General features: G+C 50.0%; 1 protein-coding gene and 1 long non-coding RNA gene across 3 annotated transcripts in view; one reads left to right on the top strand and one right to left on the bottom strand.

Annotated features, from left to right (window-relative positions):
* Positions 1–12,797, top strand: part of LOC138107585 (uncharacterized) — a 30,453-nt gene extending 17,656 nt beyond the window's left edge. The window contains exons 3-4 of one of the 2 annotated variants that reach the window (XR_011149626.1): positions 9,632–9,724; positions 12,435–12,797. This is a non-coding gene — a long non-coding RNA (uncharacterized lncRNA). Of the gene's footprint in view, positions 1–9,631; positions 9,725–10,874 lie in introns of both variants that reach the window. The other variant, XR_011149625.1, reaches the window with a different exon arrangement.
* Positions 12,798–21,714: 8,917 nt separating this feature from the next.
* LOC138108851 (tubulin tyrosine ligase 3-like) lies at positions 21,715–25,561 on the bottom strand. The gene is made up of 11 exons (XM_069012038.1): positions 25,502–25,561; positions 25,034–25,378; positions 24,760–24,888; positions 24,566–24,680; positions 24,369–24,469; positions 23,959–24,194; positions 23,735–23,883; positions 23,416–23,662; positions 22,901–23,333; positions 21,977–22,828; positions 21,715–21,906 (listed from the first exon to the last, which is right to left on the bottom strand). Exons 1-11 carry the CDS (start codon positions 25,559–25,561, stop codon positions 21,715–21,717), a joined length of 2,859 nt encoding a protein of 952 aa, XP_068868139.1.
* Between the last annotated feature and the right edge of the window lie 824 nt (positions 25,562–26,385).

The following is a 26,385-nucleotide window of genomic DNA, read 5'->3' as shown; positions in this document are numbered from 1 at the left end:
CCCCTTCCAGGCTTTCTGCTCCAGTAGCTTGTATTGTAGTCATACTATGCTTGGAGTGACTTGAGAGCATCCCTAATGCTGCATCCCTGGCACCGTAAGCAAATAAACTATTTTTGTGCAGCAATCTGTAAGCTGCACTTCAAGAAACATTTCCTTGTCTGCTGACAGATACTCAGGAAGGCTCAGTGAGGTTTGAGCAGAGAAGGCACTGCCAGAATGAGGAAAGTTGCCACCTGGAAAGATCAGGTGACAGTGGGTTTTCCCTCTCTGTCCATCAGCACTTTGGGAGTGAGGGGTTCTGCTGCAGCACTGAGCCACTGTTGTCCGTGTTCACATTTGGGGTGTGTGCCACAGAGAGTGCAAGAGGAGCAGGGAGAGGCCTTGCAGGATGGCTGGTGGCTGTGGCAGACAGGTTCCAACACAACATTCTGAAGTGCATGAGAGGTCAGGGATGGCACCTTGAAGCACAGCTTGGTGATTCAGCGTTGGTGATACCCAAATGGAACTCGGTTTTATGCAGGTCGTGTTCCAAATTTGATCACAAGAGAAAATTCTGTTTTAACACAAGTTTTGATCTGAAGAAGTTGCTTTCTCCCTCTGCCGCTTGTATCATCTCTGGTGATGAACAGGGTATGTGGGGACTCTCACACCTGAGGTCTGGCAGGAACAGACTCATCCCCCTGGAGTGACTGGCACCAAGGTTAACTGCAGAGAGGGTGTTGGACACCTGCAGGGTGGAACCAATGGCAGGGTGAGATTTCACAAGAAGTGGGATTGCTTTGTCCTTAGATCTGTCCTGCCAAGACAAAAATCCTTTCCTTCTTGGAAAATCACAAGTCTTCTTGCCCTGAAGTCACATCTGGCATCCAGGAAAACTGCTTTTTCCTTTGCTTTCATTTCTAGAGAGTTTTCTGTAACTCTTTGGATTTTAAGCTGAGTTTATTGAAGTCTTATGTTCTTTCCCTTTCCCTCTAGTATTTTACAGGAGTCTTTTTGTTTCCCTGCCTTTTGTTAGAGAGCAAATTGCTCCTGCACCATCGGAGCTGTGGCTTGCTGTGCTCTTTGTACGAGATGGTTTCAGAGAGTGGAGGATTGGATCAGACCTCTTGACTACTCTCCCCATAAGCCATTTGAGGCTTTAAGGCTCACCTGCTTTTTAGTAAATCAGAGTTGACACCGGCTGACTTCAATACCAGTGGAAGCTTTTCCTCTACTTCTTGGGCTTTGTGGATGGGCTGTTGGCAAGTGTTCCTGACTGCAGCTGCTAAAGCCTTATCTCTCTCTCTGTATGGAGGTGCAGAAGTTGCCTTCAGTGAGTCCCTGGGGTCTCTTGCTGCAGTGTCAAAAGCTTGTTTCATTGCAGGAATGGGGCAAAGTCTGCAGAAGGCCAGTTCAGTGCACTGAAGTTAGAGCTGACTTTGCTGGGGGAATTGATACCTGCAGTATAATGTGTGAGCTGTAAGCAGAGGTCTGATGTCCCAGTTAGCTCCAGTTCATATGTGAGAATGGTACTACTATTATTAAGGATAAACCTACCCTGCATCCTATAAAAAAGCCAGCAAGACTCCCCCAGATCTTATAAACACTTGTGTTTTGCTGCTGACTGCTGGTTCTTGGGGCCGGCTTGAACTGAAGCCTAGGGAGGAGCCAAGAGGTGGAGGAGAGCCACTCTCCCTCCCAGAGTGGTCTGGCCTGGGGTGGAATTAACCTCTTTGTTCAGTGCAGAGGAAAAAAACATTCAAAGCAGGCCAGGGCTGACCTACATTTGATCCTTGCAATGTGCAAGTTCTGCTTCCTGCACTTTTTCTTTTGTTCCTAGGAGGTAAGTGCTTTGAGGCATTGCTGTGTGTTTTGTACAGCAATGCTTTCCTTCCAACAGGAAGGGATAATTTGAAGATTGTTATTTCTGTTACAGGAAATCCCAAAGTCTAATTAAAAAAAGGGAACTTGTTCTTGTGAAGTCTTCAAATATCACAGGATTAAATCTCTCTTTAGATTCTGACGTTGGGGATGGGATGATTGCCACTGATCTCTCATACATGCTGTGTGCTTTGGAATAGGATGTTTTGCCAAAGTCTCTCCTCACCACCAACCAAATCTCAGTGAGTGGGGAAGAGAAATGTGGTCTGTGCCAGCAGGGTGAGGGAAGTGCCAGGGGGATGGGTTTTCAAACGTTGGGTAATGTGGCTGAGAAAAGTGTGGATATTTCCCTCTGCATGCGAGAGAATGGAGAGAGCAGAAATTGGTTATTCAGAGGAGCATATGGTAGTCCAGGGCAGAGCTGTGCCAATGCTTTTTTTCCCCTGCTCCCTTCTGTCTGTTTTCTGGAGGAATGAAGGCATGGGTGAGGAAGGACATGAGGACAGCTTTTTGGGATTGAACAAGACTTTTGACCTTGAACAAAATATCTGCATTTACGGAATTGGGACCTGAGGCTTAAATTAGGAGAGCCACTCCCAAGACCTAAGTGATGGATTGCTCCCTTACACCTTCCCCACCCTTTCCTAAGTGACCACTACCCCCAAGCTGCTTTGAGCCTTTAGTTGATGGAAATCAGAGTCTGAAAAGACCCTTCCTTAAGCAGGGGAGCACAGGCAGCTGCCTGAGGCCATGAGCCTCTCCCAGCATCACTGGAGCACTGGTGGTGCTGTGTTAGGTTTACCCTAAGAGATGCCCAGTGCTTCTTTCATGGCTCCTACAAGAAGGGGCACTGGCAGTCTTCAGGAAATATTGGGGCTTTTCAAGGATGTTTTCCACCAGAGACTGACTAGGCCTCTTGGTGCTCATCTTCTGGGAGTCATCAGTGAAGAAGGGCATTGTTGTTGCTGCCTAATTACATATCAAAGCCTGTGTTTTGTTTGACTTTCTCAGTGAGGAAGGGGCTGGAGAATGTGCAGGGGAGGATGGACAGAAGTGGCCATTCCCAGCAGTCTCCCTGCCGCAAGACCAGCTACCCCCGTGGTGGCACAGTGTGCGTGCACTGACTGGTGCATCGTGGTGTTTGCAGACGTGACTTGTCCCAGCTGACGCACTGCAGAGGGAAGCAAAACTACCATGTGCAGAGCCCAAGATGTCTGCAGGCAGCAACATCTTCACAAGGTCCCGTCTGTAGCAGGACTCAGCCATGAAACTGAACTGACCTAGTTTGCCTTGCCGGCTCTTGACACAGGCAAAATGCTATCCAGTCACAAATCATTTCCATGAGAGCACTTGGTGCCTTTTGACTGGGTTTTGTCAGCCAGCACCTTTTCCCTTCTGTGCAGATACCCAGGTGAACTCAGCTGAGCAGCAGTAAATACCTTGGGGGCAGAGAGCAGCCTGACCTTATCAGTGGATGCGTCCCTTTCACGTGACGGATGCTGAGGTTATGGAGTCAAGGGTAGGAGGTGGAAAACAGTGTTTGCTGGAGCAGAACATCAGCTCCTGCCACGTTGCCCCTCCTGCACAGTGAAATGAAGCTGTGACCAAGACCAGAGTGCAACTGGCCAGCTCCAGGTTTTGTTATAATGTTGAGTTCAGGTTACTTGTACAGCCTGGCTTCTGCTGCATCCCAGCTTCTGAGAGCTTAACTGCTTCCATGCCTCGTGTGCTGCTGAAAAAAAAAAAAAAAAAAAAAAAGGGGGAAAGAACTAGAAACCCATCTGTCCTGTTTTGTGGCATTGCATTTAACACCCACGTGGGGCTGAGACCTTTTGATTAGCTTTACCTTGCTTTATGGACTTGTAGAGCAGGGAACTGTTGGACACCTGGGTCGGGCAGTTATGTGCTGGCCCTGTTTAGTTTTCTCCCTGTAATACCTCGTGCTGTGCAAGCTCCAGCTTTGCTTAGATCCTGCACAGTGCCCTTCCTGTGTCCAACTCCTGCTCAGTTGTGAGCAGTCAGCACAATTTATTTGCTGTGGAATATAACCTGTCAGCAGATTTTTCTCCTTCCTCGTGTAAAGGCTGAATCCAACGCTGACAGTGCTGCCACTGTACTCTGCATTATAAACTCGGTTCCAAGCAGGGATTTGCACTTCCGAAGCATCTTCCTCTGTCCCTCTCTAGTGGCCAGCACATGAGCAAAGATTTATGAATTTCTATCACCAGAACAGTTGGCAGAGTAGTTGGGCTTGCTGTCAAATGCTGTGATTGTCCCTTGATGATAATCATCCAGTGTGGAATATCAAGTTATGGCTCTAAAGGAATAGCAAGTCAGAGCCTTCGTTGATATGAGCCCCTGCAATCCCTCTGAAGGCAACACAGCTCCACCACTTCACACCACACATGGTGTGTGCCAGCCTTTATCTGGCGTCTCCAGCTCTAATAGGAACATACGCTTGGCTAAATTAAGAAGGAATATTTTTGTGCTTTAGTACAAGCATACTAACAATTCCAGTTTATTTTAAGGATGTGTCTTAAAAGCATTAAAAGTGGCATAAAATAATATATGTAATTTACCACTGTGGAGACTGTCAAGTGTTGTCATGCTACTGGCATTGTATTTAATACCCAGGCTGCCAAGAGGCATCGCTAATAGAATTTGCATTAATATACACAGCTTCTTTAAAAATTAATTACCCAAAGTAGAGCATCATGTACAGAGACTCTCAAACAGGAGAGAAACATTGAAGCAGCACTGAAATAAGCAATCCCAGAGCTCCTTGGGAAGCCAAGGGCGGCTGGAAATATTGCCCCAGCTGTTCTCTCCTGCCCAGTGCATCATGATGGGGATGCAGACACAAACTGACAGCAGGAAGCATTGCCATGGAAAATTCTGAAGGAAATCATAGATTTGGACTGGGCCTGGAGGCTGCTGTGCTGCTGCCGAAGGCTGTTGTTGTTGCAGCTGCAAACTGCAGAAGCTGTAAAGAAATACAAGGAACCTTTTAAGTCACGAAAAGGAAATGTGATCTCTTCTAATGTTTCCCCAGAGGTAGGGAGGTGCCAGCACTTCACAACACGTGTGGGTGGCATGTTTGTGTGCTGTGTTGCATGGGTCAGAATGTCCAACAGCAGCAGTGGGGCAGCACAGAGCTTACCAAGGAAATGCCTGACTGCCCTCGTCAGCCCCTTTATTTTCCTATTCTTCCATCAGCCTGCAAAGGCAGTGACAGATTGAGATGCTGTTCACTTGACTGTAATAAATTAGCAGCAGCCATTCAGTGTCCAGCCCCTCCAGTTTCTTCATGTGCTGGAAATGGCTGGAGATGCATTTTGCTGCTCTGTATGGAGGAGGAAAAACAAACTTTCACTGGTCACATGTATTGATACCTTTACTCAGAAGCTGAACAAAGTTAATGGTATTTGTGAAAACACTTGGGCACCTCCTGGCCTTCTCTTCTCTTCTTTTGTACTTTAGCTTTGCTGGGTTATAAGTCTGAGCTCTGGTGAGGCCATGAGGGATCTGACCTCACTGCCCATGGACATCCTTTATATCAGCGGAGTGAGGGCAACCAGGCACAGGAATGTGGATTGTGCCTGAGCCAGGCAGAGTATCTTTCTCTCCAATGAGTTTCTCTCATTGCTGAGCTCTCTACAGCTTTCCTGCCAAGAACTTTCCCCAAGTGCAGGTATTTTCCTTCATTACTACCTGTAAGTGAATGGTCTGTCTCCAACTCTGTTAAAATTATGAATAATTTCCAGCCTTCTCATGTACTGTCACCTTGAAGGTATTAATGAGCTCTGGTCCTGTCCCCTCTGAGTCGAGGCAGTGCCATTGTTTCTATTGCAGTCACATGTCTCACTGTCCAATTCAGGGTTTGTTGCTCAGCAGTGGAAGTTCTCTCTGGGCTGGAATTCAGAAAGTGAGCTTTCAGGCTGGGAGCAACTAAAAAACATCAAATGCAGCTATTCACTGCTATACTTCTGGAAGAGCAAGGGAGATGAATGGTTTCAGTGGCAGTCTGGCTGCTTTTGGTGAGTTATTGGAAGCTAAATGATTTTCAAGCAGTGCAACATTTCTGCTTTTGCTGCAGCTTCTGTCCCCTCGGCATCTCCATCTGCCCAAGGCACGTGTTCAGTCTGGTGAAGGGAGGTTAGGTTCAGACACTGCTGCAAGTCTTGGAGGTCAGACAGCTCTGGGCCAAAATACTGTAGGCTAAAATACAACTGAAGATCATAAAAGGGGCAGCTTTTAAGACTAAATCTTCAGTTCCTCTGAATCCAGCCCTGGTCAGTACTTGTAGGCTCCTTGGCTCTCTATGGGTGGAGAGGAAGGCTAGGTATAATCTCTATGAGCTGCTTTTTTGATTTAAAGGAGGCTGTTACAGTGAGAACTGACATATTTAATGAGTGCCTGTTTTTCTGATTCATCATTTCAGAGCTGTGTTTATTCATATGGTGGTCTGGGTTACCTTCCCTCTCCAATCCCCAGGAAATCATGTTATTAATGTCAAATGTTCAGGCTGCTACTGGTGTCTGAGGGTTCACTGCACAGAGCAGGCTCAGGGGACAGGAATATCCCCTCAGGAAGGCTGAGGGGGTGGTTGGCAATGAGAAATCACCTACACTCAGTTCTGCAGCAAAATGAGACACAAATCAAATGCTTTCATACCAAACAGGAAAGCCCAAAGGGCTCCTTTGCTGACCAGATGTGCTGACTAGCAGAAGGGGAAGGCAGAGCCTGGGGCTGGGGGTGTGTGTATGTCAAGGGATCCATGGCCTTCCATCCAATGTAGGATGAACTGGCTTCTGGGACATGATTAGAAGCCATCAAAAATGAGGGATATTGGAGATGGGTTGAGCTGGACTGCAGCTCTTAAAGAGACGCTGAAAGCTCTGGAGTGGGTCCAAGGAGTGAAATGGGTCAAGAAGCTCTAAATCTAGGAAGGCTTTTTTTTATCTCAGAAGGAAAAGAGGTACTTTCCCTTTCCTTCTCTGCCTGCAATGGTGGGAATGCTGTTCTGGTGACTGCCCTGAGGACCTCCCCTGCTGGGCTACTTTACCACCACCCCTGCAGCCCTACTCCTGCAGCCAGCATTCCAGGGCAAAAGAGGATGGAGAAGGGATTGTTTGCTGTTCCAGCAAGGGGAACTGGGGATACAAAAAGAGTCTGAGGCTGTTGTTCCCAGTTTTTGGTGGAAGAACTCCCATGGGTTCAGACTGTCCTGTGCTTCTTCCAAGGCCAAAATCCAGAAAGTGCAGATACAGTGCTGGCAACAGCAGGCAACCCCTACCCTAGAGGAGGATGGAGCTGTCGAGATCTGCAGACAGAGGATTTTGGAGGACTGCAGTGAAACAGGCAGCTGAAAACATTCAGCTACATTGTAAGGGGGTGAAAGAAACTGCTGAGGTGTTGGGGAGGGCAGGATGCTTTCTGTGTGAAGGGGAGCAAGGGGACAGGCTGCACAACCTCAGCTGCTCCTGTGAATCACCAGGGATGAGCTGTGCTGTGGGTAGGGCTCTGAGTGCGGAGCAGAATTCCATGCTAATGTGAAGGGGATTTGTCTCGTTGGTGCCTTGCTGCCTTTGATTTCCCCAGAAACAAACTGAGTCCCACAAGGCATTTCTTTCTCACTTTCCTCCTGAAGTTTGATTATTTGAAGAGATTCAGGAATTGCGTAGTTTGGGAGAAAGCTCCTAGGGAAGGCAGCTTGCAGTGCTGGGCAAGGCAGCTTCTGTCTGCCTGGTGCTGCATCCGGAGACTGAGTCAGGAGCACCCTGGGAAATGCGGATCTGATGCTCAGTGCCTGCAGCTCCATGGTAGCCCACAGGGGTTTAAACCATCACAGGGCCTGGAGCAACAGCAAAACAGGGTAGCAGAGGACTGGAGATGTAGCTACTGAGCAACAAAAATTGTTGCTTTCCTCTGTTACCAGCAGCATCATTTCAGCCTCAGATCATTCCTGCTTCCAGGTCCAATGTTCAGCCAAGCCGTGGGACAGACCTGGCTTCCTGACAGCAAGGAAGTGTGAATCCAAACCAGCCATCTCCCTGTTTCTGGAGCAAAGCTGATGTTCCCAAGGAAATCCCTGTTCTGAGGTGGCAAGGCCCTGTGCCTCAGGGATGTTCCAGTATATCAAGGATTTGGCAGCAGGAGAGTGGTGGGATTGATGGAGCAGGGGTGCACCCGCAAATTATAACCTGGTCGTGTTGTACTAAGGACAAAATGTTGGTTGAGTATTTGTATTTTTTTATATTAATGACAAAATGGAGTCTGAGTCTTTTTATCCTTCTCTTTTATTTTCCCCCCAGCACTTAGTAATGCTCTGCTCCTTCCTCAGCCAGGCAGCCAGGGGGCTGTGTGACCCTAACTGTCCCAGGCCCTCCTGTCCTCAGGACATGGCTTTGCAGCTGGGACTAAATCCATGTGCTAGCCAAAGCCCCAGCAACACTTCCTTTGAACCAGTGTCTCTGTGGGAGCGTTCTCCAATATAACTTTGGTACTGTAAATACTAGAGATATTTACCTTCTGTTTCAGGGGAGTGAGGGCTTTGGTCTTCCAGCATGATATTTAATTCCTTGGCTAGGCTTAGCCTTTATTGGCTCTGGCTTGTTGGCCAGGGGGGCAGGGGAGCTGTGGTGGATTTCTGCTTGTTCCCTCCGAGGTGTGTGAGGTATCACATGCACAAGCAGATGGCTTTGGAGGAGTCTGTCTCCAAGGAGCTCTCCTGGCTCTGGATGTGGCAGAAGTCACAGTGCAGAAATCTTAGCAGCAACAGCACCTTGCAGATGTTATCCTTCACTCACCAACAGTTTCCTCCCTCCAGAAAGGCCTCTCTGATGATTGCTCGTAGCATGGGAAAGGGTCACCATGACATGTGGGTCTCATAAGAAGAGAATTTGTCAAACACAAACACAGCCACTGAGACATACATTGACTCAGAGGCTCTTGTGGCTGCTTGCAGAGTGATGCTCCACAACTCTCCTGGCCCCAGGCAGCCAGGGATTGTCCCAACTGAGGGCAGAGGCAGAGGAAAGGCACCTCTAGATTTCTCGTGGTCTTTTAAAAATGGTCATCAAAATATTTCCATTCAGAGGTTACTAAACATCTAGATCTCTGAAAATTAAATACAACTCTTTATCAAAACCCAGGTATCTCTATACTCTCCCCTTTCCTAGTTTACCATTAGAAATGTAGAACACTTGGAGCAGAAACTTAAAAATACCCCCAGGTTTTTAATTATGGTTGCAAGGCCTATTTGCTTGTTTGAAGGGTTAGTTTTCACTATTATTTGGAACTAGTTGCCTGAAGCAAAGCATGAAGTTTAGGCTTGGCCTGCCCACACAACATTGTCACGCTGATCTTTTGTCAGCCTGGCCACCCGTAGGCTGACCAAAAGATCACACTTCCTTGTGTGGAACGTGGGTGAGGACACACTGCAGCAGGTGATGGAGACATTCACGGATGCCACCAGCATTCTCATCCTCACCCACTCCCTGGAAATGTCTCCTGAAGCACGTGGCTGAAGGGAGAAAGGCTCCTGGGTGAGGCTGAGGTGCTGCACAGACACCCCGGGTGATTTACCCGCTCCTGCAGGGAGCCACTGGCAGTGCCAGCAGTGAGTCAGGTTTCCTGCTCCTTAAATTTAGACTCGTCAGCCCTCACCTCTCTCAGCAGCTTTCTGAAGCATATTGGGATCCAAGGTAGTTACAAAACAATGTCAAAGGTGTTAAAACGATTACCATAAAAATACATCTGTTTTCTGCAGTAATGCCTTGGAATGCCACAGAGCTCTTGGAAACCAGAAGGGTGGCACACGGCTGCCAGTGTGTCTTGTGTGGACTAGAAGTCAGCTGAAATGGTATGATTTTCTTTCCTTTTAAAATCATTATTGTAGGCAGTTAGAAAAAAACCCTCTATATTCTGTATGCTGAGATATTGATCTAACTTCTAAATCCCTCTAACCTGATTAAGGCCTTAAGAATTTCAACTATTGAAAATAAGATTTTTTTTCATATAAATATCTCAAGCTTAACATCCCTAGTGCAGCCTGAGTCTTTCCCTGAGAAATTCAAGCAGCTCAGCCTGTAGGGATCATTCAGCCCTACAAAAGGCTTTAACATATGTTTGTATGCAAATATAGTTTACATATATATTAAGCTTTTATATGCATGTGTAAATGTAGATTATGTATATGGCAGTTTGCAGCCAATCTCGAGAACAGATTTTCTTGGTACCTTTTCATGGTACGTAGTTGGGCAAACAAAGCCAGATCTGACCCAGGCAGTTTCGAGATGTCTGTTATCCTTGTCATCCTTGGGATCACACCTTCCCTAAAGTGAGGTGAAGCTGGGGCATATGGGGGTGATTGGAAAGATGCACCTTCCTCTGTGGTGACTTTCACTTCATAGCACAGGCTGGAGCGGGTGTTAGTGCAGACAAGTGGAGATCCAGAGCTCTGGTAAATGCTCGTGGCACACACCCTTCCACTGGAAGGGAGTGTTGCAATTTCCAGCTAAAGTTACTGCGCTCTCATGGCTTTCCAAGTCCTTGTGTGTGGTTTGCCACACTCTGCCACACACTCCAGCCTCTCACCTGCACCCTGCTGCACGCGGGGTCACTTGAGCTCACAGAACTCTGTGTCCTCTCGTGCTGGGCACAAAGTGGAGACAGATCTTGGCAATGCCAACAAGTGAGAGCAGGAGGGACCAAATCTAACCAGCTTTGAGCCCTGTGATGGAGCTGGTCTGGCCCTGCAGATCACAGACCTTGGGGAGCCACCACCCCTACAAAAGTGGGAGTCTTGAGCTTCCTTGGAAGCAGGAAGCCATGATAATTTCACTCTGTACTGATTTTTTGGCCTTGGAGCATTGTGCTCCCTCATGTCTGCAGAGCATGGTCAAATCCAGAGCCAGAAGAAAGGAGCTGCAGGTCAAAATGGATGTAGCACCAGCACAAGCAGTGATGGGTGGTTTTGTTGTTCTCCGTGCTTTCCCTTCCCCACCTCCCAGTGCTTTGTGGAGCTGTAAGGATCAGAGCTCTTAAACTACCCAAAGGAAATGCAGTATGTGGTGTTGGACTTCTCAGAAATACAGCATGCGGGCAATTGTCAAACCTGCTTCCTTCTGTGCTCCAGCAGCCCCTGCTAAATGTGTGTAGGCTGCTGTTGACACAAACTCCAGCTACATCCTGCTGGTCTGACCTGCAGGTGTGAACCCAGCATACAAAGTGGCCAACACCAGTCACTCACCCGTCTGGATTATTTAAAGGGTTGCAGCTACTGGTGTGCTCTCAGCTGGCCCACAGGGGCATTTGCATTTTGGCAGCACAAATGCAGATCCTGCCAACAAGAAATCTTTGTGTGTGCCCTGGCTGCATGCAGAAGTACAACTTTCTTTGAGGCGTTCCTGGTTGCAGCTGCAAGATAATCAGTGATCACTTTTTGAAAGTCACAAGGTTCTGGCTGACTTGTCTTTTCCCATGGAAAAATATTACGATATATGATCTGGGTATGTGGTTGTAGCAATGGAGAAGCTCTTGACAGAAATAGAGAATCCTCCTGAGGACTTTTGCTCTCTGGCAGCTGAAAACTTATCTGCTGAGCTCCCTTTTGGGTAACTGAAGGAGACTCTGTGAGCAATGGGAATTCAAAACCGTGCCCAAGGACTGCACTAAGCACTTCCTCCAGTGTGGAAATATTGCCTGCTTTAGTGAAAGGAGGGCCAAAAAAAAGAAGATAACCATGGGGAGGAAGAGGCAGATGCAAGAGGGAAAAGCATACAGAGCTGGAAGTGATGTAGCGGAAACACCACTTAGAGTGGAGGAGAAAACCAGCACGGTGCCTGTTCGGGAAACAGAAGGGGAAGCCAGGATGAGGTGCAGCCTGGGAGCAGGATGGATGCAGAACAGAGGTGAAACAAGGCAGGCCAAATAGATTTCAGTTGTTGTGATGAGGCAGAGGGCATGAGGGATAAAACAAAGTCAAAAGAAGGATGACAGCAGATAGCAGAAACCGAGAAACTGTTTTCCAGCAAAAATGACAGCAGGAGAGAGGCCACTGTGCTTTTGCCATCCAGCTACACTAAAAATTCAGAAAGAGATCCTCATGGATATAATTTATCAGCCTTTTGGTTGACCTGAAATCTCCAGATTATTCACAAGCGTTTTGACATGTTGAGGCTGAGTGTGGCGGGTTGGTTTTAAGACACTCTCACTTCTTGTACTGTCTTCACATCTGTGATATCTATGGGTAAAAATAATTCAGTACAAATATAGTTTGTGTCTGTCTTTAAGAAATCAAAGTTGTTGTGATGCCTGGGGCTGTGACAGAGAGCGTTAGAGAAGTGCAGGCAGAAAGCTGCTGCTGTAGGGAGGCAAAAAGATCTGGAGTTAAATAAAGAAACCAGCTCCAGCACCACACTTCCCCCCAGCCCCTCTCTGCTGGGCTCGCAGCTAATCGGCGTGTGCTCCCGACAGCCCCTCTGATATATTAATTAGCACAGCACCCTAATGAGGAGCGCAGAGCACTGTGTTTCAGCGGCGATAAGCCGAGCCTTTCTGTGCGTTTCCAGGCAGGCTGGCTCACACTGAGCTCTTAGCCGCTGTCGCAGTAAGGGATGGAAGCAGAAGGTGGAAAGCTGGAGAAGCTCCGATCTCTCACTGAAGGCGCTCGCTGAATGCCGGCACAGCGGAGCGAGCCAAAATGTGGAGCCAGCCCCCAGCAGCACAGCAGCAGGGAGTTCTCAGGAGGATTCCTGCAGCAGCCTACTGCTTTTAAAAGCTGGTCAATAAACATTAGATAAAATGGATGTTTCTTTGTCAGTGTGTTTATCTGGACTTCAGTTACATTGGGCACTAGCCGGGAGACATAAAATGTCTTGTACTGGTTTATTAAAGAGGACCTTTAATTACCTTATTAAGAACTGACCATTCTCTCCAAGTAAATGAAAATCTGAATCTGTCAGTGCAGTTCAGTGATGATTATTTGCATCCTGAACAGCAAAGGGCCCAGTGGTGTTGTAGAGAGGCTCCAATGTCCACAAACTCCCCTCATGGTGAAGGCATTTTAATGTCTCCTTTCTGCAGACACCATCTGCCCAGTGTGGCTTTTTGAATGGGATTTGGGGTAAAACAAGTGTTTGAATGGAAACCTGGCTTTTGCGTCTTGGAGTACTGACCTCCTGTTTGGGTTTTGATTTGAGTTTAAAAGTATCTGTAGGATAGGATGATGAGTTTGGGGGTAACTTGCTGACTCTGCTAGGATGAGGAAATGGAGAATCCTGCAGCACTGCCTCCCAACCCTACCCAGTTTAATTCAGATATGGGGGACCAGGGAGGCAAAGCACAGGCAGCACTGACCCTGAGTTTGTGCTGTTTCATACTGAACCACAAATTGGCAGGTCAGCTCCTTGAAGGGAGTCTTGGTTTTGTGACTGTGGCCAAATGACAACTGCATAAACAAAACACCGGTGCTGCTGAATGATGTTGACATGGGCTTCCTGAGATCTTCCTCTGCAGTGACTCAGGCCCTTGTCCCTCATGTGCTCAGACACATCCATACACAAAGAATGTTCAGGCAGTCTGCTTCTGGCACATTGGCTTGCTTTTTAATTTTTTTTTAATTATTGGTTGTTAATCCCACTGAGCCAAAGGGTATAGATTTTACTGAAGGGGAAAATTGCTTGTTGATATCCAAATAATGTAACCTAGAAGAGTCTTGGAGGCACAAGGTGCATTTACCTGCTATTAACACACCTAAACCCAAACACCATAACCTGGACAAGGCACTTCTCTTTGCCCTGCAGCACAGTTGTTTAAAATGACCCATTAAGGATCAAAATATGCATCAAGTCAGAGAAACCCTCCCCTGCATAACTCATCACTTCCCTGGGACCGCTGAGTGGGACAGCACAGAGCAGCAGAGCTCACAAGGGGTGTTGAACTAGCCACAAGTCATAGAAGCAACAGGACTGATGAGAAATAACCCACTTTAGAAGCTACATTGACCTCTTACTTTTCACAGGGCTTTTCACCCTCTTAAGTATCACATGAGTTATATATGACACTGGTGGTTGTGGTTTATGCTTGTCGCAAGCACCTGTTCCAAGGGGATAACACAAAAAGAAAGAAACAAGGTTATATTCAAGATCTAATTTAGACTGTAACTCCCCTGGTGAGCATGGCTGATGCTCCTCTCTCTGCAGCTCTAAATGCCAAGATCCTCCTCCAGAAACACCACGGCCAGAAGGTACCGGAGGGCCGGTGTGAGTTAACCGGTAATAGCGGCAGGAGCCACGGAGTCTGTGAAGCAAAATCAATGGAGCAGGATCTAAAAGCTGTACTAAATAACTTCTCAATAATCATAAATCTTGTTACCAACAGCTCTCATGCTGCTTTACAGTGGAAATTATGCCCTCGCTTTGCAGAGGCGGAAATTCAAGCATCGAGGAATGGAGCGACCGTTCCTAGAGATGCAGCAGAGAAACAAGGGTCTGGATTTCTGGGTCGGTGTGTTATCTACAGGGCTGCATTGCCTCCCTACTGTGACCAAGTGAAGCAGCATAGGAATAGCCTGCTGGCAATTTTCAGCTCTCTGGTGGGTGCTTTAGGGAAGCATTTCCCTCCGGGGCCGGCGGAGCAGTGCTAAGCCATGGAGATGCTGAGAGGCAGCAGAGGAGCAGGCTCGAAGCAGGTCTGCCTCTTCAGCCAGGAGCCTGCCTAATGGTTTTTTTTCTCTCCTCTCAGCTGGTCTCAGCGCATGCAGCAGAGGCAGAGCAGTCTGTGCATAGTTTAAATATGTTTTGCAGCAGGTGATGGGAACAGCGGAGCTTGGGAGAAAATGAAGCCTGTTGGAATATGTACCAGTCTGAGTCCATCCCTTCTTGCTTTTCACAGCTTTATCTCTGAAAGAAAGGCAGCTTTTGTCTTAACTTATTTGGAAAGCACATCAGGCAGGGATTAGAGAATATCCTCCCCTGCGTTTTTCCCCAGAGCCCTGCACAGGGTCTGGGCAAGACCCTGTGAGAGTTAGCCCCTTCCCATAATTGTTAATGGGAAATAGATGCCTGATCTAAATGTGGGGCTGTAAGCAGCAGTGTTGGGGCAGGGCTAAGTTTGTCAGAATGACTCCTAAAGCAGAGAGAAATTCAAGTGTCTTTAACCCTCATCCTATCTTTTTTAATTTTTGAATTAATACTGAATTCTGTAAATTGATTAAACCAGTATTTACCTGATGTGAGGTAATAAGGATGAATTAACTTCTCAGTGAATTCCCCGTGGTGCTATTAGACAAGAAAGCCTTCACCGAGTGACTTTAGGGTCTTTGTTGGGGACAAAGAAGACTCAAACCAGCTGTGCTTATGTTGGGGTTTTAATGAGGGTGAGTGAGATTTTGCTGCAAAACCTGACCATTTGGCTCCTCAGAAAGGTTCTCCTATCTGCCTCGACTACGCATCACCAGAGGGCAGCAGAGATCGGAAGGAAACATTGCTGCGAAAATCCTGAAGCAGTGGCCAGAAATGGGGAGAAAAATCTTCCTCCACTCCATTCGCGTGAGCAGCCTGCGGGTGGTGGGTGGGGGCAGAGGTGGATGCGTGTCCCCCGAGCCCTCGCCAGCCGGGAAGTGCCGAGGGTCGGCCCTGCACCGCTGCTGCACTGGAGGAATGCAACATTCTGTCCTGGCCTGTGCTCTGCACCAGGACCTCTCTCCTGTCAGCTGCCTGGCAGAAGGAAAATGTAGCAGATAAATATTTGCAAGGAAGGCAAAAAGCAGCTCAGATTGATGTCTGTGCCCCAAGTCCTGCTCTGGGCTGGAAAGAAAATAGAGCATGCAAAATGCTGGGTCCCTCTTGCTCAGCCAAGGGAAAAGCCTTGTGGAGGGATCTCTCCCCTGACAGTGACTTTTATTCATGGCATGTGGGCAAACTGTCCCTTTTGCCCCCTGTGCCGTTGCCAGCACTGTGCTCCCAGCCCCCAGGAGCAGACCTCAAACACAGGTGATTTCCTCACCAAGTTCATTCAGCTTTATGGACGGGGGAGATACTTGCTGTTCCAGCCTCCCCAAAACAGGATTGTTAGGGATCCAATTATTTGCGTTGTATTGCAATTATTAGTATTAAATAATTATTTAACTTGATGTTATTAGATGCTCCAGTGGAAGGAAGGTGCCAAAATTTGCTTTTCTTTGGAGTGAACCCCTCACTGAAGCAAAGCTGCCTGCTGAAGGCTTGCAGGTAGATATGTGGCATGTATTTGAAGGATTAAATAGCCTAAAATATCCCCCAGCACTGTGGCACCGTGTCTTGCCTGGTTGGATGTGACTTTCAATTGTGCGTTTCACTTGTGCTGTAATTTTTTTGGCGTAGTTTATTGCTTCCAGGCAAATTTCTGAATGTTGTCAGGACCCTGGGCAGAGAACACAGTGAAATAGTACTGATGTCTCAGCTGCTGTAGTGTACGCCTTTTACAAGGAATTACAAGGCATCTTTTTACTACTAAAGAAAGGAGAACGGTTTTTTTGCATTGCTGTGCCATGATGGTGCTTGCCAGGGTGCCATCCTTCCTTCTCCTTCTTCCACTCTTTTTTAGGAGGCCTTTGCAGTGCCCCTGATTAGGAGGAAGGGAGGTGCAGGGAGGGAATGGGCAGCCCTTCAAAGCATGAAGGAGAGGCAGGTGATGAGATGTGATACTAAAGCTTGACCTACATAGTTGTGGTTTTTTCTAGTGCCTTTTTAACACAAGACTCCCACGTTGGATCACGAGCTCCATACCAGAACTGGACTCAGGACCCTCTTTAGTACAGTTTCTTGCTGCAGTTGAGTTTCAGACTGCAAATGTCAGTGGCTGAAGATAAACTGAAGACAGGGCTGTGGAGAGTCTCTCAGGTGTGTTTTCCATGGTACCAAGCCAGGCCCCAAGGTACAGAGTGTGAGATAAATGAACTGGGAGGCATGTGGGGTTGAATGGTGTTTATGACATCTCAGAAAACTCTTCTGAAGGTTCAGGCAGGATTTTAAATCTAGGATCTTGCTTTACCCCACTCCCAGCACATGTGTAATGGCACCCCAAGGCTCCCCAGTCAGCACCAGGACCAAAGCAAAAAGAGCTCATCAGTGGGGATTTACACCAAACCCAGTCTTCTGCCGATGGTTCTGTCACCATTTGGAGTGATCCAACCTCTCCAAGCCCCTGAGACTGCTGCAAGCATTCCCTGTAAACAGACAGTAGTTAACATTCAGCCTTGCAGCTGAGGCATTTGGTGGTGATGGGTCAGACCTGTCATGAGCAATTGTTTGTCTTCCCTGACTGGATAAGCATGCAAATAGTCAAGGAAACAGAACTGCCCAAAGCCCACAGATTTGCTGTTATTCATTTTAGTGAAAACTATTGATGGTAAGTCTCGAAAGTCTGTTAGAACAGAGATGTTAAAGATGAAGTTTCTTTTTCTCTTTTTTGGGTTTGGTTTTGGTTTTTTTGGGTTTGGTTTTGGTTTTTTTATTTATAACCCTATCTTGAGCCTGACAGAAAATGGTCAATTTATGTTTTGATTACATACTCCATGAAAAATTTATTTAAAAGGACCATATTTCAGCATTTTTCAGATCTTGCTGTGACTGCTGAAGGGTCACATTAAAATTGGTTTCTGTAAGCAGAGCAACATGAATCTCTGAAATTCATTTTCCCTGAATATTTTTATATTCAGGTAAAGCTTCCTCTCACACTGAAAGCACACTGCACAAGCCTGGCCTCAGCAAACTCACTTATAAAGAGATGCAAATCAGTGTTTCAAATGCGGATGGTGCCTGTCAGTACACAGAGGTTTGACTGCCAGAAGGGGAATATTCCTTGTTTACCAATAAATTAAAATCTGTTCACCCAGGAAAGCTTTAAAGCTTTCAGAGTCACACAGTGACAAGGAGAATGCATTGAATGTTCAGGCTGGGAGGGGATACCCCCAGCTCTTGGCAATTCACAGGCAGCTCAAGCCAAGCCAGCTGGGAGGGGGGCCCTGAACCTTTAGGTGTGACCCCCTGGGCTGGGATAGGGAAAATGGTGTGGGGAGAACAGGGCCAAGCAGCTCCAGCAAGCTGAGAGGGGAGTGCTCCCAGGAGGAATCAGGCATTGTGAAGGGGGGCTAAAAGGCACAAGGGGATGAAAGTCATGATGAAATGACTCTTTAACTATTTCTTTTAAGTAATGGTTATATTTGATTTCTTTTTTCCTCTGTAGAAGATGCCAGCTCACGCTGGCCCATCAGATAACAACTGCTGACAGGCATCCAGAATTAATAGGCAATTTGAAGCTACTTCTGGCTCACATGAATGTTTCTGTTGGTCCTGTGTAATGGTTGCACAGCACAACAGCAATTCTCTGTGATGTGCCAGGCTTCTTCTGGCATCTCTAGTCACCAGGTAGGAGCTGCATTGCACAAAACTAACAGATTCCTGTTTTTATAGACTGCTTTCTGTGCTTCTACAGCTTTTCTGCCTTTGGGGGTCCCTGGGCTCTGTTTCTCCTGTAAGCAGGTGTAGCAGCTCCAGAGTGTTTGATTTCCCCACAATCCCTGTGCCACAGGAGAAGAGTTGCCGGGTTGTACAGGCACTGCTGGTAGTAGGAGAGGATTTACTCACCCCATCCTTCTGTAAGATCACACTCAGCAAATACTCTGCTACTTTATTTTACTTCCCCCCCACCCTGCTTTCTTCCAAGGTGTCTCCAGGGCTTATAATGCCACCGCACCATGATTTAGCCTTTCCCCAGTCAAGTTAATTTTGGGGGTAGGAAGTGAAGCCTTTATTTAGGGATGAGGAAATCCTCCTTCCTCCAGTCCATTAAAGTCAATACAATTCCTCTTGCTGAAACTCTTCCCTGATTTGTTATTATAATGACATATTCCTTGGAGCTATGGCAAGAGATTTGTGGCAGTAGTAATGCTAAACTAAATTTCCTGGGATTTGAATTGATAAAGCTGCGTTATTCAGGAGCCATTCAAAGGTTCTAAGCTGTAAATGTATTTATTAGCTCCACAACAGCCCAAGAATTCCACTTTGTGGAATTTTTTTGTCTGTTTTGCATTATCATATGAGCACAGATTACTGGGACTAGAACAATATTTGTGTTGCAAGTTGCCTTTCAGAAAAACCCAGCTGAATAGTAAATGTGTTTAAATGGGGAGGAAAAAGCAGGTTCTTGTATTTCAGTCATAAATACATATTTAGTGAAATATATGATAAATTGGGAAAAATACATGTACTGGATGTGGGACACCTGTAAGATTAATCTGAGGACAGAAGGGAGAGGAATTTTTATCATATGTGTGTTATTTTGTGGCTTTTACTGGAGCTGTTGTGGTATCAAAGTGATGATTTTGATGTCCTGTTTGCTTAGCATGAGGTAACTGTGATCACATCTTCCTTCTTGAACAGCCATAGCAGAGGCAAGCTGGGGAAACTCCAGGGAGGCTTAGGGAAGTCTTGGGAACAAGGAAGCACACAAAGGGACTCATTGTGCATGTTTGCATATCAGGTAGATATGTGAGGGCTGCCTGGGTAGGGGCACAGATGAAATAGGGAATTAGGTGTGTGCATGAATCCAGCAGGACATGAAGCACTCTGAGGTGGCAAGAGCAGCCAGCCTGAGGCACTTGTGTTAGTTTGAAACAATCCTTGAAGGCTTCCCAAGTGTTTGAACTTCAAAGGCAAATCGCAAAGTGTGACTAAGGTTAGATGACAGCCTGATTGTGAACCAGTACTAGCATACAACTCCTCTGGCCTTAGGTTGTGTACACATGCAGAGTTCATCTTTCCTTTCCTTTTTTTGTTGCTGCTCTCTGTCTGCTTAACTTTTCTGCACTGGTTTTCCTGTTTGCTTTATTTTTTGCTTGTGTTACCCAGCTCAAGAGACTGAGTCACAGTAATAATCTGTTTGAACTCCTACCTGCAAATTTCCTTGTTCTAGGTACATTTTCTGACACACAACTGATTCAGCTTCCTAGAAGGCTCTCTCACTTGGGAGAGTGGAGCTTTCCTCTCTCTTACCAAGGTCTCTCTCTCTCTGACTATCCCTTGGCCCCCTTTAAAACCATTCTCCAAATGATAACTGAGCTTTTCCATAACCAGTCCATTAGCACAGTCTCTTTCCCTCTCTCACAGCTTGCTGCCAGCTCTTTGTTCAATACTCTTCTTTCTGCTGATGTCATTTTAAATTCTGGAGCTTCTTCCTTTGACTCTCCTTGTGACACCTGCTCTCAGATCCCTAAAATCTTCCTATGCTGCTGTCATTGCTTCTTACAAGAGACTCTCCTATTCCACTTCTGATGTACAAGGGGGAGTCTCTAAATACATCCTGATGGCCACCCCCGAGGAGAGTCTTGGAAGATTCTTCCTGGCTCCAGCCAAGCCCCTCTCTTTGCTCTGATTTCTGCCTCAGGGCCACTGGCACCTGAATGAGTTGACCAGTCATGCAAAAAAGTTTTCTGAGCACTGGATTTTGAGATTGAGTGGTAGACATCAAAACACCATTTCTTTTTTTGGAACATGTGAAAACTGGGAGAGTCTGCAGCCCGTTCTGGCTGGGATGAGAAGGCACAAGGATGATGCCCATAAGGATTTCCTATGGGAACAGAGGATGGTCCCCCCTCAGTACTTGCTCTGCCAAACTAATTTTTCAGGGGCTACTCACCAACAAGCCTATGGGTACATGATCCAAACTGACGCAGGAGATGGCCCTTGCTGCTGGCCAGGTTTGCTCCTTCCCTTTGCATTTGGGCTCTCTTCCACCTGCTCACAGTGGCCCTGATGAACGCAGCCAGCAGAAAATGGTCTGTACCTTAATGCAGCAGGAGTTCCCCAGTGAGGAGAACCTTGTGGTTCTTGCAGAGAGGAGGCCTCAGGAACTGGCTCTAACAGCAGAGAACTCTCCCAGCTAATCTCTGTCAGAACTCTGCCAGAAACACCAGTCTTTTTCTGCAGCTGATGTATCATGCACTGGTCACATCTGCCCAGCCCAGAGAGGGGCAGGAGGGGCCTGGCCCGGCCATCCTCAGGCAACAGGAGCAGGCACAGGTCTGGTGCCTGGAGGGCACAAGCACTGGGGAGCCATGGGGTCCTCTCTGCTCTCTGCCAGCAGTGGAGCTGCCCTGGCAGTTCTAGTTCCACCTGTGAGGAAGAACTCACTCCACTGGAACAGATCCCCCAGACAGACTAAGGAGTGTCCCTCTCTGGAGATATTCAAGAACTGTCTGGACACAATCTTGTGCCATGTGCTCTGGGATGACCTTGCTTGAGCAGGGAGGTGGGACCAGATGACCCACTGTGGTCCCTTCCAAGCTGACCCATTCTGTGATTCTGTAACAAGATGGGTTACCTTGTCATAAAAGGAACCTGCAGGAGCTGGTGCTGTCCCAGGGCCCCCTTTGCATTCCCCCCCACCTCCTTTCCTGCACATCCAAGCAGCCCCAGGAGCCCTAATGCCTACAGGGGACCCCTGTGGCCACCTGACTCCCCTTTGCCAGCCCATTAATCCCCATCTGCTGCCAGGCTCAAGCACCCACTTTTTTTCTTGGCACACACACAGGATGGGATTCCTCCTGCCATCCCCCTGGCATTGCAGGAGGCACCAGCCCTACCAGCACCCTGTGCCTGACCTGTGCCGGGGTGCAGCAGTGTCACCACTGCCACAGCTCTGTCCGGCAGGGGCGACCACAGGCAGGCAGGAGTGGAGGGAGGCAGCTTTTCCTGCCTCCTCTGTATCCCAGTAGAGGAGCCTCCCCGGCAGCCCCAGTGCCTGCCTCCAGCCTCATCCCCAGCTGTGTCCACATCTCCCACATACAGAAGATCCAAGCCAGGCTTCTTCTCACAAAAGTCTGTTAAAGCAGGCGTGCAGGTAGAGGTGGGTACTGCGGCGCAGCAATGGGGTCTCGTTCGCGTGGCCCTGGTCTTCTGCATCCTCTTGGGAGCTGACGTGGGCTTCTTCAGTCCCAGGCAGGGGCCGGGGTCCCGGTGCTCTGTTACAGCGCAGGCAGGCGCGCTGGCCTGGCTGGAGGTCCTGCAGGAGCCGGTGCACAGCCCGCGGGTCGCCAGGGTGCTCCCCGGGGTTGTGGCACAGGTCCCCTCACCGGGGGACGGGCATTGATCGGGGGCAGAACTGCGTAGGACCAAGCAGCCCGGGGCTGCCCACCCGGCTGACTCAGCTGTGGTAATCCCTGGCTCCCGGCAGAACATCCCGGGGGTCGCCGGGAACTCCTGCGCGCTCCCTGGAGCGGTGGCAATTTATCCAGGAGACGGCTAGTGATCGAGGGCGGAGTTGCCTTGGGCTGCGCTTCCTGGGTGTGAGCTTCCTGAGGCTGAGCATCCTCGAGTTGCCCAACCAGGTGAAGGAGCCATGGCAGCTCCTGGGTCCCATCAGAACTGCCCGGAGGTCGCCAGGGACTCCTGGTGGGTGCCCGGGGCAGTGGCAGAGGCACCAGAGGACAGCTAGTGATCGGCGGCAAAGCTGCCTGGGGTTGATCTTCCTGGGGCTGAGCTTCCTCGGGTTGCCCGACCACCAGGTGAAGGAGCCATGGCAGCTCCTGGTCTCCAGCAGAGTAGCCTGGGGGTTGCCAGGGGCTCCTGGGGGCTCCCTGGGTCGATGGTCCAGGCACTCTATCCATGGGACAGCTGCTGAGCAGGTGCTGAGCTTCCTCGGGCTGCCCAACTAGGTGAAGAAACCATGGCAATTCCTGGCTCCCAGCAGAGCAGTCCGGGGGCTGTGGCAGTGCTGGAAGGTCAGACCTGGGCAGGCAGCAGCTGCTCTGCGGCCCCAGAGGAGACAGCTTTTCCGGTGCCGCTCTGGACCGGGGGACCTCTGTGGCTCTGTCTCCTGAGGGTGCAGGGGGTTTGTCCTGGGATCGAGCCGGCCGGGGCTTCTTCAGGGAACAGCCTTCGACCATCAGCTTCAGCCCTACATGCAGACATGTGGGCACGGCTGCCTGCAGGAAGACACGAGGGGGAGTGGGGGTTCGGGGTGTCTGGGGTGTGGCTGCCCCCAGTCCCCAGCCTACCTCCTTGTAGAGGAGCTCAAAGGCACCAATGGGACAGGAGGGGTTGTCCTTGTGGTCGAGCACGAGGCGCAGAGTGTCCCGCTGGACATTGGCGCAGAGCCAGCGGGTCACCACCGAGGAAGGGCTCATGGTGGGGCAGGAGTTGATCTCCAGCAGCCAAGGCTGGCAGTCCTCCCCAATGAGAAAGTCAGCCCCGAAGAGCTCAAAGCTGCCTTTGCGGGAGCCCACCTGGTCCTGGGTGCAGCGCAGGGCGTTCAGGATCGCCGCCTTCATGCCAGGCACCATCACCTGGTGCCAAGCGTCTGCCCTCCCCAGCCGTGCCAGGTAGGCCTGGAATTGCTTGTTGGACCAGATCTTGTCGAGGGGCACGCGGGGATCCGGCTGTGATGTTTTGTACCGCTTCTGGATGGAGACGTTGCAGAGGTGCCTGGCGCTGGGGCAGGGAGAGCAGGCTGGGTCAGGGGGTTCCGGGGGGCTGGGCAGTGCAAGCCAAGGGGGGGTGGGGGGGCACTCACGGCTCCAAGCGGCGCAGGGAGAAGGGCTGGGAGCAGAAGCGCAGGTAGCAGTCTCGGTAGAACCAGACAGTCAGTGGCTTCCAGTCAGTCACCACGAACCATTGCCGGATGTCGAATTTGGTGTTGAAGATGGTCAGCGGCTGCTCCACATACTTCTGCACCACCCACTCGCACACCCGCGCCGTGGGGGCCGTGCAGCTCCGCGACAGCTCCAGCACCTCCTCCAGCCGTGTCGCGCAGACGATGCCTGGGCAACACAGTGATGGTGGGATCTCTTCTCCGTGGGGATGTGTGTGCCCCATGCTTCCCCCAGCCTTACCCCTGCCACGGGATTTGGTGCTGGGCTTGAGAATCCAGACATTGAGGTTGCCCTCCATGCCGAGCTGCGGCAGCTGCTCCCCCAGGCGCTGCAGCACGCCCTGGCACTGCTCCCGCTGCTCCTTGCTCAGCACCAGCCTGGCCCCCTCACTGTGGGGGGACAGAGGAGGCTCAGCACCGACCCTGCCACCATTTCCCCCTACCCCTGTCTCCCTCAGCACTCACTGTGCCACATGGTAGTATTCCTGCAGGAAGTGGTCCCAGGCGATGCACGTCCGGCAGGGCGACGGGGTCTCCCTGTCGATGTCCTGGTGCCCCAGGACGCCAAGGTGCTGCTCACAGACCTCCAAGGCCTCCTCCACCAGGTGGGGGTACAGGGGGGAGCCTGGCCATGCCGTGGATGGGATGGAGTGAGAGACGTGACTCCCATGCCAGCCTTGGGGCCAAAGCACTGAGCCTCCCTGTGGGAGAGGTGCCTTTGGAGCTAGGGCAGGGGAGGGAGTAAGGGATCCCAAGCCACAGCCATGAGCAGAGGGTCAGCTTCCAAGCTGAACCCTCAGACATGCCCCTAACCCTGAACTCCCCATTTCATTCCCCCCCTCCACCGGACCCAGCTCCACGCACTCACCTGGCACCTTGTTGGATTTTGGGGGCTGGTCTGTCCCCACCAGCCTGTCCCCTACCTTCTCCACAGCCAGTTTGAGCAGGTTGCGAGCTGCCGTCAGGCAGAAATCCTCTGCAAGAGGGAGGCATCATCCCTAGCCAGTCCTGCACAGGACATGGGAAGTCTGGAGCATTGAGGGACGACAGGAGACAACAGCCCCAGGCTCACCGATGAAAGCTTCCTGCTCCTCCATGATCCCCAGCCGGTAGCACCGGGGGAAAAAGGTGTTGAGGTCGACTTGCTCAAACCAGGACAAGTTTTGCAGGCTTTGGCACAGCCCCTCCTGTTTCGAGAAGCTTGTCAGCCCCTGCTGGACACCCCCACCTCTTGTGCCCCCCTCCCCGAGGCCTCCATGCTCCCACCTTGGTGCAAAGGGCGTGAAGCCGGGGATAGCGGTTCACCACCTCAATCCTCTGCAGCAGCTCCTGGTCAATGGTGTTAAGGCAGATGGTCCAGAGGAAGTTTGGCACCTGGTCCTGCACCAGGAAGGACTGCGGGAGGGAGTGGGCCGGGGTGAGACAGAGAGCCCCCATCCTGCCCCAGTCCCTTGCTCCAGGCTGTGCCCTGCCCCTGAGGGTCCCAGGGGAAGGGCGTGGGAAGCTGTGGCAGAGCTCAGCCCTAGCCCTCTCAGCTAACCATGAGGTCATGGATGTCATCAGAGTCCTCACTGCACTGCTCTTTTTCTTCCTTCTTGTCTTCATCTTCCCCTTCTGCCTTGCTCCTCTTATTGTGTGGCTGTGGATGGTGCAGGGGTTCTGTGGTGCCCAGGGAAGGCTGTGCCCCACCACGTGGGTTCAGCACTGCCTCCCCCAGCTCACCACCACCGCTTGCCCTCTTCTCCACCTGCCGTTTCTTTTGGTTGCCAGCCTCCTGCTTCAGCTGTTTGCCATTGCAGGGGAGCTTCCTCTCCACCCAGCCCCGGGCCCGCAGCAGGCGGCGGATGACGGGGTAAGGGCCCTGCACTGCGAAGATCTTCTTCTCCTGCAGAGAGAGCAGCGAGCTCAGCCTGCCCCACCCCGGTGCTCCAGCTCAGCTCTCCTGAGCCACAGCTGCAAAAATGCAAGCGCGTGGCGTTTCAGGGCGGTGTGAAATCAGACCCCTCACCTTAATGGCCTTCTCCACATGCAGCTTGGCCCTCCTGAGCTGCTCAGCATCAGTCATCATGGTAGCCAATGTTGACAGCTGCCACCTGCCCTGTGAGGACAGCCCCATCTGAGCCCACTGTCCCCATGTCCCCAGGCCCACGGGGCGGGTAGGAAGGGGGAGAACACACTGACCTGTCTGCCTCAGCCTCACCAAGTCTGAGGCCTCTGACAGGGCATTCCCTGACCTGCCAAGCCTTCTGCCAGCATCCCACCTGCACATCAGCCTCAGGATGCCCTGCTGTGCCCTTGTCCTTGGCCTGCTGGGCCAGGGGCAGCTGGGATGTCACTCACTCAAGTATTGTCCCTGGCTGAGGGGCTGTGTGCCCACAGTGGTGCTCTCTGTGTCACACTGTCCCTGGGTAGTCTGATGGTGAGGGAAGCTGTGCCTCCTTCAGGCCAAGCAGCTTTTTCTATTCCCCCATCCCATTAGGGACCGAGGTGGGTGTCCTGCACAGGCCTCCTAATTCCAACACCACTGTGATGCCACAATGCATGATGCTCAAAGCAGCCTCAATATCACAGGTCCTGGTTCTTCCCTCTTGTGAGGGACTTTAACTACCCTGACAGCTGCTGGAGAGGCAACACAGCAAAGTACAGACAGTCCAGGAGGTTCCTGGCAAGCTTTGATGATCCCTTCCTGACACAGGCAGTGGAAGATCCCACAAGGAATGGTGCGCTACTCAACCTTATACTAAGAATCAGGAAAAGCCTTGTTCAACTTGTGAAGGCTGTCCTAGGTAATCTCCATGACAGAACTCTGCCAGAAACACAGTTTTACCTTACAATATAATTTCTGACTGCTGCTTGGTTTTATTTTGATGGCTACTGTTCAGCAAATTGCCC

Source organism: Aphelocoma coerulescens, chromosome 3, assembly GCF_041296385.1.
Source record: "Aphelocoma coerulescens isolate FSJ_1873_10779 chromosome 3, UR_Acoe_1.0, whole genome shotgun sequence".
Classification (NCBI taxonomy): domain Eukaryota; kingdom Metazoa; phylum Chordata; class Aves; order Passeriformes; family Corvidae; genus Aphelocoma; species Aphelocoma coerulescens.
Note: the sequence above shows the minus strand (reverse complement) of the source record. Positions and strands in the feature narration are given on the sequence as shown.